Source organism: Calonectris borealis, chromosome 1, assembly GCF_964195595.1.
Source record: "Calonectris borealis chromosome 1, bCalBor7.hap1.2, whole genome shotgun sequence".
In the NCBI taxonomy this organism is placed as follows: Eukaryota; Metazoa; Chordata; class Aves; order Procellariiformes; family Procellariidae; genus Calonectris; species Calonectris borealis.
The window spans coordinates 152677586-152696924 of NC_134312.1; the positions used below are offsets into that span (position 1 = coordinate 152677586).

Below are 19339 nucleotides of genomic sequence, written 5' to 3' on the forward strand. Positions count from 1 at the left end.
CTTGAAGGAGAGAAGAAGGAAGTAGAAAAGTTTGAGTGCCACCTTATCACTCTCTACAACTACCTGAAAGGAGGTTGTAGCGAGGTGGGTGTCCGTCTCTTTTCCCAAGTAATGAGTGATAGGATGAGAGGAAATGGCCTCAAGTTGCGCCAGGGGAGGTTTGGATTGGATATTAGGAAAAATTTCTTCACTGAAAGGGTTGTCAAGAGTTGGAACAGGCTGCCCAGGGAAGTGGTTGAGTCACCATCCCTGGAGGTATTTAAAAGACATGTAGATGTGGCACTTAGGGACATGGTTTAGTGGTGGACTTGGCAGTGTTAGGTTAACAGTTGGACTCGATCTTAAAGGTCTTTTCCAACCTAAATGATTCTATGATTCTAGTGCTACAGTGACATCCCAGCTCTCTGCTGGGATGAGATCTGAGTGAGCACCAGTTGTTTTCCCTTCCCTTTCTTCCTTCTCTCTATAGTTTCTTATAAGGGAAACACAGGATGGGAGAGCATCACACCAAAATCCAGTGGGTCTAACTGATCTGGGAGGCAAACAGATTGGGACTGTGGAGCAGGATGCATCTATCTACTTGGTGGTACAGACACAGCATTTGTTTGTGGTGGTGGAGTTTAGTAGCAGGAGGGTGACAAAAATACTCCTGCCTGCCTTAGAAGGCAGGTCATACATTTATCAGCTAAATGCTGCATTACCAAAAGTTATTGAGACGGGTGAGCAAAGTTTGCTGTTGGTGGAAGCAGATACAGCTCCATCAACTCTGCTGGACTCCTGCCTACCTGACCTTTACCTGTTTCCACTCGTGTGAGTTTAGCCCGGGAGTTCAGAATAGACCACATCACGAAAGTACTACCTGCTAAACCTCCTGTGCGGCAGGAGGGAAGGAACAAGAGAAAACAAAAGTGGCGAATATTACACCGAGGGGCTCTTTGAAGATAGGATGGCAGAAGCTGCTAAGAATGGTAAATTGAAGCAGGGGGATTATACAGATTTGAGTCAAGATGGAAGATAATGGAAAAAGCAGGTAAAGTTAGGGTAAGTCAGTTTTTTAGAGGAATACAATAGGTTTTAGTAAATATGTGAGAGGGGAAAAAGTCAACTGAAAAATAAGAAAACAGTTTTGTGGCTATGGGCTCATTCATTTTGTTTTTAAATGAAAAAAAAAAGAGGAGCAGCCTACTGGGAATTAATACAGTTTGTTAGTACAGCTGAGAATCAGGTAAGAGAAACATTGAATCTGTATAAATTGGCAATTGTGGTTCATGTGCGCTCCAAACTCTAAATGAACTTAATGAATTACAAGCAATTACTTTCCAGTAAGTATGAAGAACAAGGACAGAATCGGCATCAGAGATTTAGAAGAAACTGAGAAGGAACATAGCAGGGGGGTTTACTTTGCCTCCACTCACATTATAATCTCTTCAGGCTTTGGTTTCACCTTTCGGAGCTCAACTGATCTAGTTGGTGTAAGGAACCCCCTTGCCTATTCTGTTCACCCTGCCTGCACAGCAATTTGTGCAACTGCATGGACCGATTTAAGGAACCGATATAAAGAAAAGTAGTCTGGAGAGAAAAATGATCGTTTTGCAGCTGCATCAGTTCCCCGGTCCAGTTCACCACGCAGCTTCACAAAGGGTTGCACCAACGCATTGCAAATGACAGCGTAGGTTTAGGATGGGAAGGCCAGGTGCAAGGGGAGAAGCAGAAAGGGTCGTCACAGCTCATGCTGTCGAAGAAGGGAATGAATAACCAAGCCTTGGAGAATCCGACTGAAGTTTTTCAGCAGGTATCCCTTCCATATCTGGACCTTCATCACTGTTTTGTTACGGCCTGCTGTTCTAGAGGCTCTCCACACATGCACATGCCTGTGGGGAAGTTTCCTGGTTTATTGGTTTGGGTTTTCTTCCCGTTCCTTTGAGCATCAGCAGTGGGACCCAGAGGACGAGCAAAGCTGGAAATAAGGAGGATACCCAGGAAGGGGGGAAAGTGCTGGTGTTGTCTTCACTCTGCACACCTGCCAGGTCAGAAGGGTGCATAAATGAAGAAGTAAAACGAGAATGGGTCATGCTTGCACTGTGCAAAATCATGTGCATCTGGAGAGCTACCACATTTGGCCGACTCCTGGAACAGGGAGTCCTAGTTCAATTCCAGAAAACATTTAGGACGGGAACAGAAAAGCAAAAGTTACTTAGTTATTAAAATAATGAACAGGGAAGTATGAGATCAGATTCTGTCACAAGGGCCCAGTGTTGTCTCAGATGTCACTTCCCTATTCCTCGTTTGCCTGTCCCCTCTGAGGCCAAACCCAGCGATGCCTTGAAGTGGCTATTACTGTGAGTTACAACCTCTGCAGGTAAGCAAAATCCTAAGAAACAATATCATTAGATTACAGGAAGGGGAAAAATACAGTATTTCTTACTTCAGTGGATAAAATGTTACAGAGCCTATAAGAGAGATCACAAACATTTAAATCACGTTGGATGGGATATATAATCTGTTCTATTTTAAATATGCCTTAAACAATTGCAGAGTAATGACACAATATAAGATGTTGAAGGGAGACAGCATTTTACTTATGCTAGGTGTTTTGTCAGATCCTTGTTTGCTTAATTTGACAAGTTTCTAAGTGAGTGTTAGTTTAACCACACATACAAATATTGTAAGTGTTGCAACAAGTAAGGGTTCAAACAAGCAACTCCGAGTGAAGATCTCTTATTAAATCGGGATCCTCTTTTCAAATTGCACATTAATACAGCTGGTGGGAAAATAGCCTTTCAATCCTGAAGCAGTGGAGGAAACGTCAAGGCATTCATGATTGGATTGCATTAAGGATAACTTAAAAGCACATGCAACCAACTCATTGGAATCACTCTACAAATTATTTTTGTTGGAATATTTGGCCCTTGGCACCAGTTGCATCCATTTCATGCCGTTACTGTCCAACCAAACCCTGCCTCAGTCCACGTATATAAATCATCTCTCTGTGCCCCCTACGTCTTCACAAATGTAAAATATCTGTGTTTTGCTTGGAAACTTTTTGTTTTTCTTCTTTTCTTTCCTTTCATTACTTTTTTCCCTGTAATTGTGCATTCTAATCATTGGTGGGTTTTTCCTCATTGCAGAGCAACATCTTTTGCTGAAGTGACACCTCAGTATGCTGTTGGGAAATAGTCCTGACTCTCAGAAGAGGGTGAGGGAAGCTATGACAATAGATGTTTTTTGTTTCCAGTCTTCAGGATTCTGCAGAGATGCCTAGTCTCTATGAAACAGGTGATGCTAGAGAGGGTGGTCTTGAATGCTTCTTGTTTGGAAAGATGAACAACTCGGTGGAAGGGGCAGTCATAGTCTTTGTGCAGCAGAATAGCTGGACAGTGAAATGGATACTCTGCAAATGGAGACAAAATCTAAAAGCTACCCTAAACAACAGTAACTCTGGTGGTCGGAGATGAGACTTTGAGGCTGCTTTTGGATTGTAACGTGACCTGCTTGCTTCTCTAAAGCCTCACTTGCCAAATTGTGGAGAGAAGTTCTCTTTGCTCCTTCCATGGAGAGTGCGCCTTGCCCCGAAGCAAAACTAACCTGGCTGAGTGTAGGGTTCCTCACAAAGAGAAGGAAAGCTTGTGCAAGCAACATGGCATTGATTTGAGTGTAAATCTACAACTGTAAGTTCCATATATTTAAAATTCTAAATTGTAGGACTATTTAACTACATTGTACAGGAGGAAGGCCTAATCATTCAGCATGAGATTTGCTATGCATCAAAAGCCTAGGGCTGAGTTTAAAAAAATGCAGAGAGCTCTTGAGCATTAATGAGATTTGCATTCTTAGGTTATAACAGTTAAACAACTGCTGGTATAAAAGCAAACCCAAGTCAAACACTAAATTATAGCCAATCATGGTTGGTAGTGGCCATTTCTTTGCAAGGATAGTGCATTCCTGTGGTGTGGAAACATGAAGTACATTTACAAACAAGGAGGTCAGGCCATGCCCAAGGCAAACATTCAGTCCTGAAGGAAAGCGGAAAAGGGAGAGTCATTATATGGAAATGAGAGAAGGGCATGATGTGGGAGTTGTCACTGCTCTCTAAGAGGTAACTAGGTAACTAAGAAAGTGCTTTTTAGAAATTACCATTGCCAATATAAGTCTGTGAGATCCTTCAGTGTTAGCAGCGTGGCAGTCACAGAATCGCAGAATCACAGGATGGTTGAGGTTGGAGGGCACCTCTGGGGGTCATCTGGTCCAACCCCCCTGCTCAGACAGGGCCACCAGGAGCCGGTTGCCCAGGAACACAAACAGTCCTTCTGTAGACTACGTCTTTTATCTGCTGCCACTACAGCTCAAACATGATTTTGATTAGATTCAGTGCTGATCAGGCTTACCTGACCTAGTACTCAGCAAAACAAACAGAAGCAGTTGGCAGGCCCTCTTGGCTGAGGTTTCCAGTGTTGCCAATTACTTTAAGCAACAGTGAGAACATTTTCCTGGTGTAGACAGGGTCATTGTTATGTTTTCAGAAGGGCTATTTTTATACAGTGACTCATATTAACGCCTGTTCTGATTTGGTGTTCTTCCATCTTCTCTAAAAATGCAGTGAGACTAACACATACCCAGTATAATTTCACTAACTTCTGGATTTTGCCACTAAGGGAGAGTTTGGCCATAGGGTTGAAAATAGCTGGTGACCCCAGTCACATTGTAGGTTTCCTTTGACAGGGAAGCTGACGTCGCTACTTCTGCCCCTTCGACTCCACAGCCCTGCTACGAATTCTTACCTTCATGTTGCTGTTCTCCTCAGTTGTTTCAATGCAGGGTATTGTGGGGGTGGCTCCACAGAAACTGTTCTTAATTATTTCACTGCAACCGTTAACATTTGGAAGAAAAAACAAATATAAAAATGAAGAACCTGGAGTTTTGGGGAGGGGGTGTTTGGGTTGGGTTTTTTTGAGGGCACTTTTAAACTTTTGCTCTCTTTTCATTTTAGATATCCACACTAAGTGTTGTAGTGGCTGTATTATAAGGGTAGGAATAAGGTCTGGATGTAGGTGGGAGAGGAACTTCTTAACCCCATGAAAAAGCATTTGGTGTCACGCTACCTTGAAAAAAAAGCATGCACTCGTAGGTCTTGCACTCCTGTTGTGGAAACCAATAATTGTGTTTAATGCATCGGAAGACTTGCTTCACGTACATGTCTTCGTGTGGAAGGGGTGAGGGCTGTAGAGCTTAAGCCTTTTCTGTTAAAGCACAGCTGTTTCCTGGACAGCAAGAAAAAGATCTCTTTTTCTCTGGAGGGACTGGCCTCATGCTGAACTTTCCATTTCACTGAAAGGGTGGAGACTTGTAGATGTGGGGCACTTCCCAGTCTCTCCTATTTTCTCCCTCTTTACCTGAGGTCTCTGTTGAGCTGTACTTCTGGTGGCACATGACACATGGTGTGTAACTCATACTACATGCCAGTCTGCAGGCTGCGGGTGTCCTGGTGCCTTGACTATTGAAGCTTCTGGCGTCCCGGTCGTACTGGTTGATAAGTGGCAACCAGACAGACAGAAAGTGTGTTGGGTCACAAGAAGGAGGGGGGAAATACATTAAGGTTTTCTTGGTAGGAGCAGACACAGAGGTTGGAATTGTTGAAACCAGGATGTGAAGGTTGGTCTCTTGTGGAGGTTGGTGCTTCTGCAAGGTATTGTCTTCCTCTTGCATCCACGGGGACATTACTAGTGGACAGACTGGTTAGAAAGTTTGGTGAGGTCAGTGTCTGTACAGCAGCCTATCCAGGGGATGTTTATGTCCAATATGTATTTGTTTATAGCCCTTTATTTAAAAAAGCCCATTGCTCCTGCTTTTATTTTCAGCAGTAATCAGGAAAGCCAATCCAAAGGGGAAGTGCTGACAACATTTAAATGTTAACTTCTTTTACCAGAGTCCAGGCTGAAAATTTAACACTTACTATAATTCTGTGGTGACTTTTGCTACCACAATGGTCACAGTTAAATAACCCCCATGCTTTTTGATCCTGAATCGGTGAATACTCTGTGGCTTTTTGGATGGTGAGATGTTTGGTGAGCCAGAAATTTAGGGTGACTAGCTGAGAAATCAGCAAAGTAGTAACAGAGAATCTTTGCTAACTCCTTGTTAGCAAGCCTCAAAGCATTTCTCTTGGCATTTTTGTTGGATCCTGAAAATAAAATTGAAGCCTTCTGGTGGAGGGAAGATGAGTCTCAGACTTTCAACAGGGACCTGACCCTGTATAGGGCTTTCATCTTCCCTGACATCTGTGGGTCATTAAGACTTAGTGCAGCGCAGAAGACTGAAAAGGCACCGTAGAGTTGAGTGCTTACGTTAGAAATAATTAATGTCTGTCTGTCTTTCTGTGCAGGTTAGGCACAACATGAATTTTTAACTGGGAAAACTTCTCATCAGTGTTTTTTGAAAAGGTACTGCTACTTTCAGTTCAAGCAAGTTCCTTTTCTTAAGGTGGAAGATCATTTGTCCTTCATTCTTGATTAATCTTTTGGCTGAATGGAAATACGTTGTCATTGTGTTTCCAGAAGCCTGTTGTAAGGAAAATTGATTACAGAGAAAAATGAAAAGTTAATCATACATGAATGAGTAATGTTAGAACCTGCAATCACGTTGCTTTATTTTAGAATGGTTTTATCAGCAGATCCTGTAGACCTGGAGAAGTGCTACTGATCAGCAACTGGTTTTGTAGAACATAAACAAATGAGGAAGACAGGGAAAGAAGGGTTAAATTTCTATTAATAGCCTCCTGTTTAAATCACTTACCTCTGTTCTGTACCTCGTGAAATGAAGCTTGTGGTGGTACACTGTCTTGGTGTTTCACTCTTCTGCTGTTCAACTGGCATTGAATCAACATAGTCAGTTTTCATTTGGAAGGTTATTTATGCAATGAAAATAACTAGTTACCTTAATCTTTCATCAAAAAAGTTGTATAGTAAACTCTCCACAACTTTTCTAGCACTCAACTCATTCATCAGAGGTCAAGGAGAAAATGAAGTTTTATGCCTTTGCCATCACTGGCTTGGAACAATTAGGCTGGTGGCCATGAATATGAAAGCTCCTACTTCTTGTCCTCTGAGTACAGAAAATGTTGTTCTTGCCAGTGTCTGGATTATCCTGTTGGTGGTTAAATACAGATGCACATTCTTGTGACGTATATTGAATAAAGGGGAAATAATGAAAAAATGGTTGGAATATTTCATCACATGCCGCTATCTTTTTCTCCTCGAGTGCTGGCTGAAGTTCAGTTTGTGGTTAGAGCACAGCTGGGCACTCGTCTTTACTTTGCTTTTATTTTGACTGTATTTGTTTGACTTGTCTTTTCCAAAACTAAACGTTAAAAAAAAAAAAGAGGGAGAGGGAACCGTAGTGAGTTCTAGCTCCTCACTCAGTTTGTTAATCCAAAGTGATACTACAGAGCTCAATCCCAAAAGATGCCAAGCCTATTACCCTCATGTCAGAATTGAACGTTGGAATAAGTGTAAGCTATTTCTTCTATTTCTTTGTTGATGGTCTCATAATTTAGGCTGAATATTTACATGGTGCATTTCAGTAACTGGAGCATATTTGCCAGAAGCAATTGATTTTTCTGGTGAATGACAGCAATGCAAAACTGTTTGCGTTGGATAGTCCAGGTCAAATCGAATCACAAGTGTGTGCCTGTCTCTGTTGTATGTACATGCCTGTATATATGCATAAGCTTATCCAAACATCTGTATTAAGAGGAGAAAATAAAATAGTTTCTAATCTTGCACATTGTATAGACCAAATTTTGTAGAATACAGGATATTTACTGTCCCTATCTCACTGCAGATACAGTGTTATATGAAAATTCTTCATGTGTATGAAAGAGAATTATACTATGCATATGCTTTCATAATTAGCTGAGAAATGGTTTATTTTAACAAAAAGTTAAGCACTGATACAATCCACAACTTTTCCCTCATTGCACGCCCCAGTTACAATTTTAATAGCACTTGAACTAGTGATATATACAATATGAAATCCAGTATGAAGTGAAGTTGGAAAGAAATCCTTTTTCCTGGCCGTGAATTTTTGTATTTTTTTAAGAATGTGGTTTAATGATCAGTTTAGGCCAATCTCCCACCCTTCCATGCAGCACAGCTGCATTTTCCTGCTGTTCCTCTGTGTCGGTGCAAGCAATCATGCGACTGGCAAGGTCTCACCAGGCTGACTTTTTTCTAACATGCAAGGTCAGATCCACATCCACATCCACAGCAAACTGCTGCTCTCACCTACACTTTGTTGACACAAGGTAGGGAAGAGTAACGCGTGGCCGTGCACCACGAGAGGAGTGGGAATGCCTTTTGCAGTCCAGTTTTAGGACAATGAAAGTCAATTTTGCCCTCCCTTGCAAACTCGCAGCATTCCCTTCTTTGAGTGGACAGTCTCCACGATGTGATGGAGTCAGCGGTACGGCAATGGGTGCTGTTAGAGGTGTAGGGGGCTCGTTGTTCTAAGAGCAAAAGGTACCCTTTTACTTTAGCGGCTATGGTGTTAGGGTGCTGCCTGTGTTCTGCATCAGCAGAGGGCCTCCGAGGAGGCACGGGGTGACTAAATGTTTCTCTACTTTCCCTCTGGGGTTTTGTCCCTAGATTCCTCTTCCTTCCCCTACTTCATGCCACCATCAGCACCTTTACCTCTCGGATAGTGGGTAAGTGGCTTCACGCTCAGTCACTGCCACTTGCCAGGTCAGCTGTTGTCAAAAAATACCTTGAGACTGGAGCTAATGTTTCTTTCCTTTTCAAAAGACAAAATGCATCTGTGATACTGTGCTGCTTCTGGCTCTGAATAAAAAGAAATGAGGATGTTTGTGTTTGGACCTTGTTAAACAACTGCCGTGCAAGACCACCAAACTAACAGCAGCTCTTAAATAGTATGACAATAGAAGCAAATATTATTCAATAAACTTTTGCTTTTTTGTTTGTTTGTTTTTTCCTCCTACAGGAATATTTTTACCCGAAATACCTGGGTGAGTTGCAGCTTTTACTTTCACTTTGTGGCAGTGCTGGTATGTGGTGCCTAACACTGGAGCTTGTCACAGCTGAAGTCTCTGCTAAGGAAAGTGATGGAAATCTGATTGCAGTAAACATGCATTTCTAACTTTTAAGATAGACTGTACGTTCCTTATGTGATTTTGTTTTTTACTTATGTATAGATTTACATACAGAGATCCTTTATCTGTTTTCTGCATGTTAAAATGTTGGTGTTGCATTTGTATCTGTAGTTTGCAGCATTAGTAAATAATTTGAAGTCTTCTACCTTTTCCCCTTCTTAATTAACTTAACTACTAACTAATTTCCTTATTAAAAAAATAAAAGTGCCTTTATTGATTGATCTACTGGCTTACTCTATTGACTGTATCATAGTCATGGCATCATATTGTTTTCTATTTGTGTTTAATATGTAGTGCTTAAGATCACAAATGCCAAAGGTTTTAGAAAACTCCATGTGCTTTTTAGATTTTTGAAAAGAGATTTAGTAGGTCAAATTTGAGTAGCTACTAACATGCTTTTAGAATCATAGTAGCATCTGGTAAAGTGATCATCCTCTTCAGATGGCTTATGACTCTACTGTACATCACAGCTAAAAAATTTTGATCAACTTAAGAATTTTAAGGCATCTGGGAGATTATAATATTGCATAGAGTTTGCATCCACCCTCCAGATCCTTGCTTAATGAATCAGCAGGCCAGGTATGATTTTACATGCTTTGAACATCTGCCATGTCATCATTATAATAATAACAATTTCATTTTCTGTTCTTCAGCTTGCATTCAGAAATATGGGTCGCCGTATACAAGAAGTCCAGATTTCCTTACATGCGTTCATAGTAAGCATTTTTGTTTTGTATATTGTAGTTAAATGTTCTCTCATGTTCTCTCTTCCACCTGAAGGAGTGGAACCAGCTCAGTCATCTCCATTTTTTATAGTATTTTAGTACTGGCCTTCCTATTCTCTAGGCTTGAGATTCCATATCACTTGTCTTATCTAAGCAACAAATCAAGGCCTTTTTCCTTTTATAACCTATTGCCACCTCGCTGTTATCTTTCAGTCCTTTGGTATTTTACAATGCAAGTCGTCTCTTTCCCACCAGTTTCCCAAGGTCTGAATAATCTGAGAAGCAAGAGGGACAAGAAATAGGATTTATCAGAAGGTTGTACGCTATGCTCGGCCTTTCATTTGCCTTTTTCTTGAATGCTAACTTTGGCTTGCCCCTGTTAATGAACCTTAAAAAGAACTTATAGTCAAACCCTGGCTTGTATCGGACTTCTTTACGTTAAGAAGATCAGTTTCACGCATCATGTAACTGTACTTTAAATATTACAATATTTAAAAATTCAAATAAATTTGGAAGTCAGTGGGATATCTGTGTAGAAGGGGAAGTGGTATTTGTCCATCACTAACACTAGAGATCAGAATTTAATTAACTCTTCTAATACCTTCCCAGGTCCCTCTTGAAGCTTAGCAGTGCTAAAGATACAAAGCTGCATAAATATTCTAAATATGTTCTGGGAGCAGATCAGTTCAAATGGGGAGAAAATCACGTGTGTGTATATTTATTTCCATTTTTACCCCTGTGGTTCAGTCTCCTACTGTGATCAAGTTTGATTAGTCATGTGTTCATACCAGTGCTACCAAAGCGGGGTCCGGATTTAGTCGAGCTTTAACGTTTATGAACTGCATTACAGCAACCTTTTTTGAACAGTGAATTCCAAGGTTAAGAAGTGGTATGGCAAGGCCTGCCTTGATATAACGCAGCAGAATCACTTGCAGATGTTAGAGTCCTCTGAACTGGGAATTCTCGGAGCCGTGGTACCCGTGTTGGCTGCGGTATGCCAGATAGTTCAGAGTGGGACGTGAGGCTGAAGGCTTCCTTTTGCTCACGTGTGTGGCACAGCAAAGAGGCGGGAGTTCCTGTTGAAAATGGTGGTATCAACTGGGAACGCTTCTTCTAAACAGCTAATCGTGCTTTAGAAATGCAAGCCTAAAGGGTAGTGATGAAAAAATCTGAACAAATAAAAGCTGAATAATTGTTTTTAGGGATTTTTGCCCATTGCAGATGCAGTGGTTAGGAAATAAAATGATAATATTTTCCCCCATTAAAATATTAAAATATTTTTAAATGGCTGAGTTTTGGCTAGCCATTGTCAATTCACAGGAGAAGTAACAGAGAAGGAGCCTGAAACGCGCTTGGAAGAATGACAGGCTTTGTGCTTGGCCAATTCCAGTGTGCCTCAATTTTTCACAGATGCTGCCAAAAGGCTGTGTAGCTCTGTGGGGTTGTGTCTGCAAAACACATTTAAATTTTGTTTCTTAACAGTCTTTCTCCTCTCAAAACAAGGTAGTGGAAGGGCTCTTTTAATTCGGCATACAAAGACATTGCACAACCCAAGGACTGGAGGGTGATTAACTCGGCTAGTTTATACGGGAAATAAGGTACAAATTTTAACTGTGACAGTGATTAGACAGCGTAGGGGGGCATTTGAGGATTCTCAGTTTCCTAAGGTCTTCAGACCAGGGTTACAGGTAGGGTTCAGCGCTGGATTCAGAGAGGTAGATGCAGGTGTTTCCAGCAGAGGTGCCTACATGAGCAGCATTCCCATCACAGTGGAGGGTGAATCTGCAGTCTGTGGTTCTAGAGGGATTCCACTGACCAAACGGCCTCTGCTCTGGGGAGAGCTGAATCACTCTACGGACTCTGTTTATTGTACTGACTAGATCTCCACTGACTGCAATGAGAATTTAAGACAATTGCTTTGCAGATTGCCTTACACATAGGTACCTGTACTTTGGTCTGCAGACCTGGATCTTTTTCTAAAAGACATCCTCTAGGTCAGCTAGGAATTAGGGATTTGATTCTGCAAGGGTTTGGAAAACTCTGCAGGATTTTTTGGAAATGAAGCTGCATGTGGCCTTAAAAAACACAGTGGGATTTTTGTTAGGTCGCGTGTGTCTGCTTTTTAATAGTGAGTGTCATAATCTTTGCAACCTAGCATCTTCCCAATGAAGTTTTAATTTGCACCATTTTGTGAATATCAAAAAGCAAATTCACAGTACAGAGTAATGAACTGGAAGCAGCAGTCAGTGTACTTAGGTAAAGTCTTTTTTCCATACAGACTTCAAAAATGGAACTGGTAGTTCTGTTCTCTGCCTGCATTTATAAGCTATATGTGTGCTATCAGAACGTAGCTCAAAGCACACAAAAAGGTCATGCTCTTTATTACTTTTAAAAGCTTTACTAAAATCTGCCGTGTAAATGAATGGAAACAAAAGCTCCATTTTCTCTTGCAATGGTTTAAATCAGGAGCACCTTCTATGAAGTTGGCAGAATTACACAGCTGTGAAGCCACCAGGAGAGTATAAGACTGTGTCTCATGTTCTCAAACTCTCATGATAAGAGGAGTAAACTATCGGCACAGTGTTGATGCCATAGAAATGTCTGTGGTTGTTCCTGCCATTTACCATGGGTTGCGGTAGGGTGGTATTCTGCTGGGCAGTGTTATTTCCAGCTGGCTCTGCAAGGCACATCAGAATCCAGTTTGAGGGAAAGAATCAGAAGCTTGAGGATACACCAGATAAGTCACGCCTAACCCTGTTGACTTGTTTTGCTTATCAAGTGACTGTGACAACACTCCCAGCCATGCCTGGGAGGCTTAGTTTGTGCTGCTTCAAAAAACCAGACTTGGCTTACTATACCTAAACCATTCTGTTTCCTCTATATAAATCCTGGTCTGCCTAGGAAAAGAACCATGCTGATTAGAGCTGCTCTGTCGTGGCTCATCTCCGCCTTAACCTGGCCTCTCCTTCCCCGACTCCTCCACCTCCAGCGGTGCATTGACTGGGCGGTGATTTATCGGGAGGTATTCTGGAGGGTGGATGTGGCAGACAGCCCGTGTAGCTGTGTTTTCTTTTGTGTGGCCTGGCCTCTACCTTGGCTGTGGCTTTGCCCCAGCTCTGCCCAGCTGGAGTGGTGAGAAAGAAAGATAATTAGGCCTTGTTTGCAGTGAGTGGATGGTTATTTCTGTGAGGGTCTTAGGATTGTGTACCCCTGCGTTTTCCCAGGCACTAGCTTCTGAGCATCAAGATGAAATACTGAAAATTGGCATTTCTTTGGCCAAGTCACACTCTGTTCCTGGTGAGCCCTCTGGCTCTCTCCTCCTTTGTCCACGATGGAGCACCTTGCTGAGGCTCAGGATAAATGCCTGTCTTTTCAATGGTGTAGCCCTAGCTAGAGGTTGAAGCTGGGCTGGTTACAGAGGGGAACCTGAAGTGAGAGAGTGGATGGAACCACTGTGTTTTGGCTGTGTTTTGGTAGAGGGGGATGAAATCACAACGTGAAACGCAAATTCTTTCAATTGTGGAGATTTGTGATCCTTTATGACCTTTTATAGAGCTCCTTCTTTCGCTTCACCTATTCTGTCCTGGTTGATTCAGCCCACTATATTTAATGACAGCCATTGCCAATCGCCTGCTGATTTCTGGCATCTGTTAGTCCTCTTCAGAACAATGGTGGAGTCTTCATTATAAACATATGCATAGTGGACAGGTATGTTTGTCCTAGTTGTTGAACTTGCGCTAGACAGTCCTTATGCCCAAAGCTTAATTAAATACACTACAGAGAAAGGAGTGGTGAAAACTTCTATATTGTACAATGTGACAACTGTAAAGCAAATATGAAATTAGTACTCCGTGGTAATCTGGATAAACTGCAACACTGTGCAGCTAATTTCAGTCTTCAGGTAATTCAGTGTGCAGTGCAGCCCAAGAATCTGACTGTTTTTTCTTGATGACTGTAACACAAATGCTATCCAACATTAGAGTATATTCTCTTGCCTTATTTTTATGCCTAACATAGCACCAATCTTAATGGCTGTCCAAAAGGCAAACCGAAAGTCCAAAAGGCAGTGGGCACAACCTGAAACACAGGAGGTTCCGCCTGAACATCAGGAAACACTTTTTCACTGTGAGGGTGATCCAGCACTGACACAAGTTGCCCAGGCAGGTTGTGGAGTCTCCATCCCTGGAGATATTCAAAAGCTGCCTGGACACGGTCCTGGGCAACTGGCTCCCAGTGGCCCTGCTTGAGCTGGGGGTTGGACCAGATGACCAGTAGTGCCTGCAACCTCAGCCAGTCTGTGATTACTGAGATTCAAATCTAAGGCAGTCAGTGCAAACAAAAATGCTGTTCAGTGCTTTATAAGACATCAAAGGGACTTGCTTCTGCCTGCACTCACAGAAATGCTAAAGTTTTTTCAAAGCAGCCTGTCATGAAGGTGACTGTCAGGGTCACACAGAAGAAGTTAAGAAGACAAATGCAGAAGCAGTATAATTCTGAGAAAAGTAGGAGTTAATCCAATTCTTAACTTCTTTCAATCTGAGAAGCCTGATGGGGCTACAAACAGTTCCTCTCCCTACATGCCTCCCTGCCACTCCATATGCCCATCAATTCACAAGCCATGTTTCAGAATATCATGAAGAGTCTGAACTGGATGTTGGTCTGCTGAATGTTGGTCTCAGCAGAACCAGTCTATGAAAAGGCATCTTTGCTGCTGCTGCTCGCTTAATGTCTACCCACTGAGCACTTTTTGCACTGCAAATCTACTATCGCAGACCAAACTTGGTCTTCAGAGGGCTGTTGTTAATCAGGTGCTCTAAATGTACCTGTCTGGTCCACTTTTCGTAAACTCTTCCTTTTGTCTGGCCTGAACTGGGTTTCTGCTGAGTAGTAAGGATGTGTTGCCAAGATTGTAGGATTGCAGAAGGCATTGTTAATGACAGTAGTTCTTCCCTTAAAGACTGCTAGCTGCAGCAGCTGCCAACAGTTCTGTATCATGCACCAAAGGGGTTGGGTAGAATCATTGCTTTGTAGCTTTGCCATCCCCACTCCGGCGTAGCTGGTCAGGCACAAGAAACTGCCAGATATGTTCATCAGAAGAGAAGCCTGGACATCATGCCTTCAGGTCATAGGACTTCCTTTTCCAGTGCATTCCATGTGCTGGTGAGCACAGAAGACAGTGGGACTGACCGTTTAACTGCTGAAGTGTAGGTCAGTCCCATTGCGAATATACATTCATTCAGGTTTGCCATGGCTCTGGTCAGGTTCAAATGTTCTCTGTAGCAGGTGGCATCCATGGCAGACTGGACTATGACTAAAGTTCAACCAAGTGTAGAAGGTCCGCAGAAGTGCCCTGTCTCTCCTGAACCCCACTGCTGGGAGGGGATATGTAAACAGAAAGGCCCTCCGACTGGGTGAGCTTTGCAGTCTACAGAATGAGCTTCTGCACTGCTCCTTCTGGTTAAGGTTGTGGAAACAGTTAATACATTTATGTTTTTTGAAGATCACTGATCTAGAACACCTGTGTAACAGGTTACTACTACATGATATCTACCAGTTCATTTTTTGTGGGGACAAGGGTATTCTCTGATCCTCCCTTTAGCTATCTCTGCAAACACTGTCCCTGAGTATTTTGCAGATAGGTGGGTAGGTGAATTTGGAGAGGTGACTTCCATTCGTTGAGCAGCTACCTGATAGTTTGCTATTTGTTCCCCCAATCTTCCCCCAAAGTAAGGTGGCTACTGTCTTGCTACGATCCTATGGAGAACATCCATTGCCAACTATCGGAACTTGGCTTAAAAATCAGTGGCAGACTTCACTCTGTGTGGGCCCCGTAGGAACATTCTGCTGTCTGCACGCTGGATTAGCGATTTGTGATTCTTATGCTGTTAACATATTGGTATTTCTTTTTTATTCTCATTCTACATAATAGAAAAGCCTAAGTTGGACAGCTCTGACAGAAATTTCAGATACAAACCTTTGCTAGCAAGAAATCTATCAACCCTGGTGAGATCCTCAGTTGAACTACCAAAAGTAATTGAAAAGAGTACCCATCCTTCCTGGAATGCTTAGTTGCTGCCTGCTTTGTTTTCTCCAAAACTAGGGAGAGTAGAATTAACTTTCTTAAAAATGACCTACTTTGAGCTGTTTCTTTCAGGACGTGCCCTTCAGATACGGGGGTGGTAGCTCACTCCCTTTTGCAGTGAAATTAATTCCACTGCATGTGCTCTGCAAAATTACTGGCACAGCTTGTTCGGCACGTGAGCACTAAGAATTAGCTTCCAGTTTTGCCAGGTGTGAGTATTTCTGATAGTGATTCCCCATTACTGTTTAAGCTTCTTGACTTTTAACAAGAGTGAAACACCTGGTTGTCAGTGACTTCAATGTATTGTTCTGTTTTGTTTTGGTTTTTTTATTCCTTATATAAATCAGATTTGCCAAACCAGTGTTCTCCCGATCCTTGTCAAAAAGAGGGAACCGTCAAATGTGAAGATCTCAAGGGGGACTTCTATTGTGAATGCAAGCGTGGCTGGCAGGGAAAAACATGTGAAAAAGGTAATTGGGTTTCATTGTCATTTATACCTGTAACAAAGATGTATTGGGTTTTGCTATATTCTCAGATGGTCACTGATACTGTGCTGCACAATTCAAAAGTCACAGAATTGAACCTGGATTACACACCGCTCGTGGTTTTGCCCTTCTGTGAATCATAGAACTCTGTCACATCAACATTTTTTATATGCCTTTAATGGATCTCAGCTTGGTCTTGCCAAGGTAATCTAAGAAGTTACGCTCCAACTTTCTGTCCCACCCCTCTGAAAGGGGCAGCAGAAATAGAGTTGTAGTGGCTTTTCGAGCAGAACGGCCTCAACTGTCGCTGTTAACCCCGATGTAACAGATCACAGACTGCAGAGCTGAGAATTTGCCCATCTTCCTTTCTAGCAGCCCTGCATTGGGAACAGCGGCTTTCAGCAGGCAGTTGGGGTCTGACTCTGATGATGCACAAGCTGATGAAATTCCTCTGTTAAAGCCTCCTCAGTAGTAGGACCTTATTCCACATCCACTTACATCCCACTGTGTATTTCCACCAACTCCAAAGACAATATTCAGGCAGAAATTATTTATGCAAGAAGTTCCAGGCCCCAGGAGGGCTTTCTGTATTCCTTTATGAAACACTGAAGTTGTCTTCCCTCCTCTTGTTTTCTGGTTTCTTTTTTTTTCTGCCTGCAAGTCTTTCTGTCAGGGCCACTGCTTTTCTGCTTGCCAATATTAAGTAATTGCCAGAAATCACATTCAGCCAGTCCAGATGTGGCAACCAAGACAGCAGGAGATCCAAAGCCTCTCCTTCTGGTGTAAATATTGTGGGGAGATTATAGGCTCGCTCACAAGCAGCTTATTTAAGCATTTGAGACAGTTGTCTGATCAGTATACGATTAGCTTTGAGAGCTCAGCAACTGATCAGTCTGAAGCATATCCCCTCTTTTTCTTATAAAATGCCATGAAATTTGCTGTTCTGCTCATCAGCTAACTCTAGAGTCCATGGACAAGCAGAACATAACGAGCATGTAGGGCACATTGAGAGTGAAATCCAGGCTCTCCTGAATTTAATAGGGTTTTGCCGCTAACTTCAGTCCAGCACTGTTTAGCTCACAGTGCTCAACAACTGTGAACTTAAAACTTTTTTGTGTTCTCATGAGTTCTGTTGTAAGGATATATTGTTCTTGTTTTATCTAAAACTTTCATCCTGAACTTACTGGTCATAATATAATTTTAAAAGCTAGTTATGATATAAAATATATTGGTTGTATTTAGTTTGCTTCTGCAAACAAACTACTTCAGCTCCACAGTGACTGAAGATACTCTTCTGCATTCTCAGAGCTGTGAAGGAGATACTCAGTTACAGTTCCTTCTCTGTCTTTTTTTTTTATTAAATGAACTTGAGCTAATGTACTTGAAGTGTTTGAATGAAATCTTTGTGCTTTTTGTAATCATTGTGTGGCAGCTCTAACAGTGTTCCTGTTTGGTCTTTCTCCTTCCCAACACCTATCCCGCTCTCACCCTCCGGATTATTTACAGAGGTGAAAAGCTGACTGTAACACTTTCTTTTGATGTAGATATTGATGAATGCAGAGCGCAGAACGGCGGCTGCAACCAGCTCTGTCTCAACAAGCTAGGCAGCTACCGTTGCTCATGCTACAGCGGTTACGCTCTTAAAGACAGCAAAACATGTGAAGGTAAGCTTTGCTGGGCCTCTCAGTTCGCTTCAGCGGATGCTTAGTGACTTGTGACTGTATTTCAGAGGGCTGGGTTGCACTGAGAAGCCCTGCTCTGCTCCCTAGCCCAGCAGAGACTTGCTGTAGGTCCTGCCAGCTGCTCTCTGCTGGGGTTGTACTGGGTGCTCCAGCCAGCACTACGTGCCTGGGCTTGTCAGCGGTCACACCGTGCTACTCTCCAATATCGTAACACAGGCGTGATTCACAGAGGATTTGTGGCTTGGATTGTGCTAAATTGGTTTAGCTGATCAGTCCTCATAGCCTGACATTGAGAGGAGGAAGGGCTGGCCAGATGCGTTGTTGTGATTCTTTCCAGTCTCACGGTGTCGTAGTATATGAGCCGTTTGGTTTTCTTTTGTGTGTTTCTTATTTTAATTTATTTTTCTAAATTTGGATATGTGCAGCAGCTAATGAATTCAGAGAGATACAGATGGATAAATTCGCTGCAACTGATTATTAATAGCTGTAGAAAGGCCCTCGTGAAGGTTGGCAACTGTTTTACACAGTAGCTGAGAACAGAAAGTGAGGATCTGAAGTATCTGATTGAAACTGTGGAATGAATTTACATAACCAAAACTTAAGCAACTGAGATTTAAAAAGTGTTAAGAAACTGCATGCTGAGACACAGACTCATTAATGATCACAGGTGGGTGTTAAAGTTACGTGTATCTCGTGAAAAAACCGGCAAGTCTGTGTATATACCTCTTACAGATGGATGTGACAACATATTTCTAAACAGTTTGCATACCTGGTCTGAACAACATATTAATGCTAGCAGCAAAAAGACAAAGAGCAGCATTTTATTTCTGTATCACTTCCACTGTTGAAAGCGATGACTCTATAGATTCATGGTATCCCTTTCTAATGGGAGCAGCCACTTAGAAGACCCAACTTCCCTTTTGAATTGACTTCTGGTGCCAGTTGGCATGGGCAGGTGGACGGCTAGTGGGCTTACAATTACATTTGGTTTTGTATGTACGTATATTTGTATAATACCCTAGTACTGTCTATCAGAGCACTGTCTATGTAGCGTATAAGCAGAGGCCAGTTCACTCATATGTGGGAAAATCACAAAGTGTAACATGTAGTTGTAGTTTTAACATGTACTAAAAAGCAAAAGTAAATATTAAACTCTCAGTATACTGCAAATGTTTTGTCAACATCAGGATTTTGCTGGGTATTAG

At 42.2% G+C, this 19339-nt stretch overlaps 1 protein-coding gene across 1 annotated transcript in view; it reads left to right on the forward strand.

Annotated features, from left to right (window-relative positions):
* The window catches only part of GAS6 (growth arrest specific 6), a 43166-nt gene that overhangs the window by 6485 nt on the left and 17342 nt on the right, over window positions 1–19339 (forward strand). Inside the window, exons 3-6 of the mRNA XM_075136540.1 lie at window positions 8992–9016; window positions 9814–9876; window positions 16315–16437; window positions 17997–18116. Of these exons, the coding sequence (XP_074992641.1) occupies window positions 8992–9016; window positions 9814–9876; window positions 16315–16437; window positions 17997–18116 (331 nt within the window). The remainder of the gene's footprint in view (window positions 1–8991; window positions 9017–9813; window positions 9877–16314; window positions 16438–17996; window positions 18117–19339) is intronic.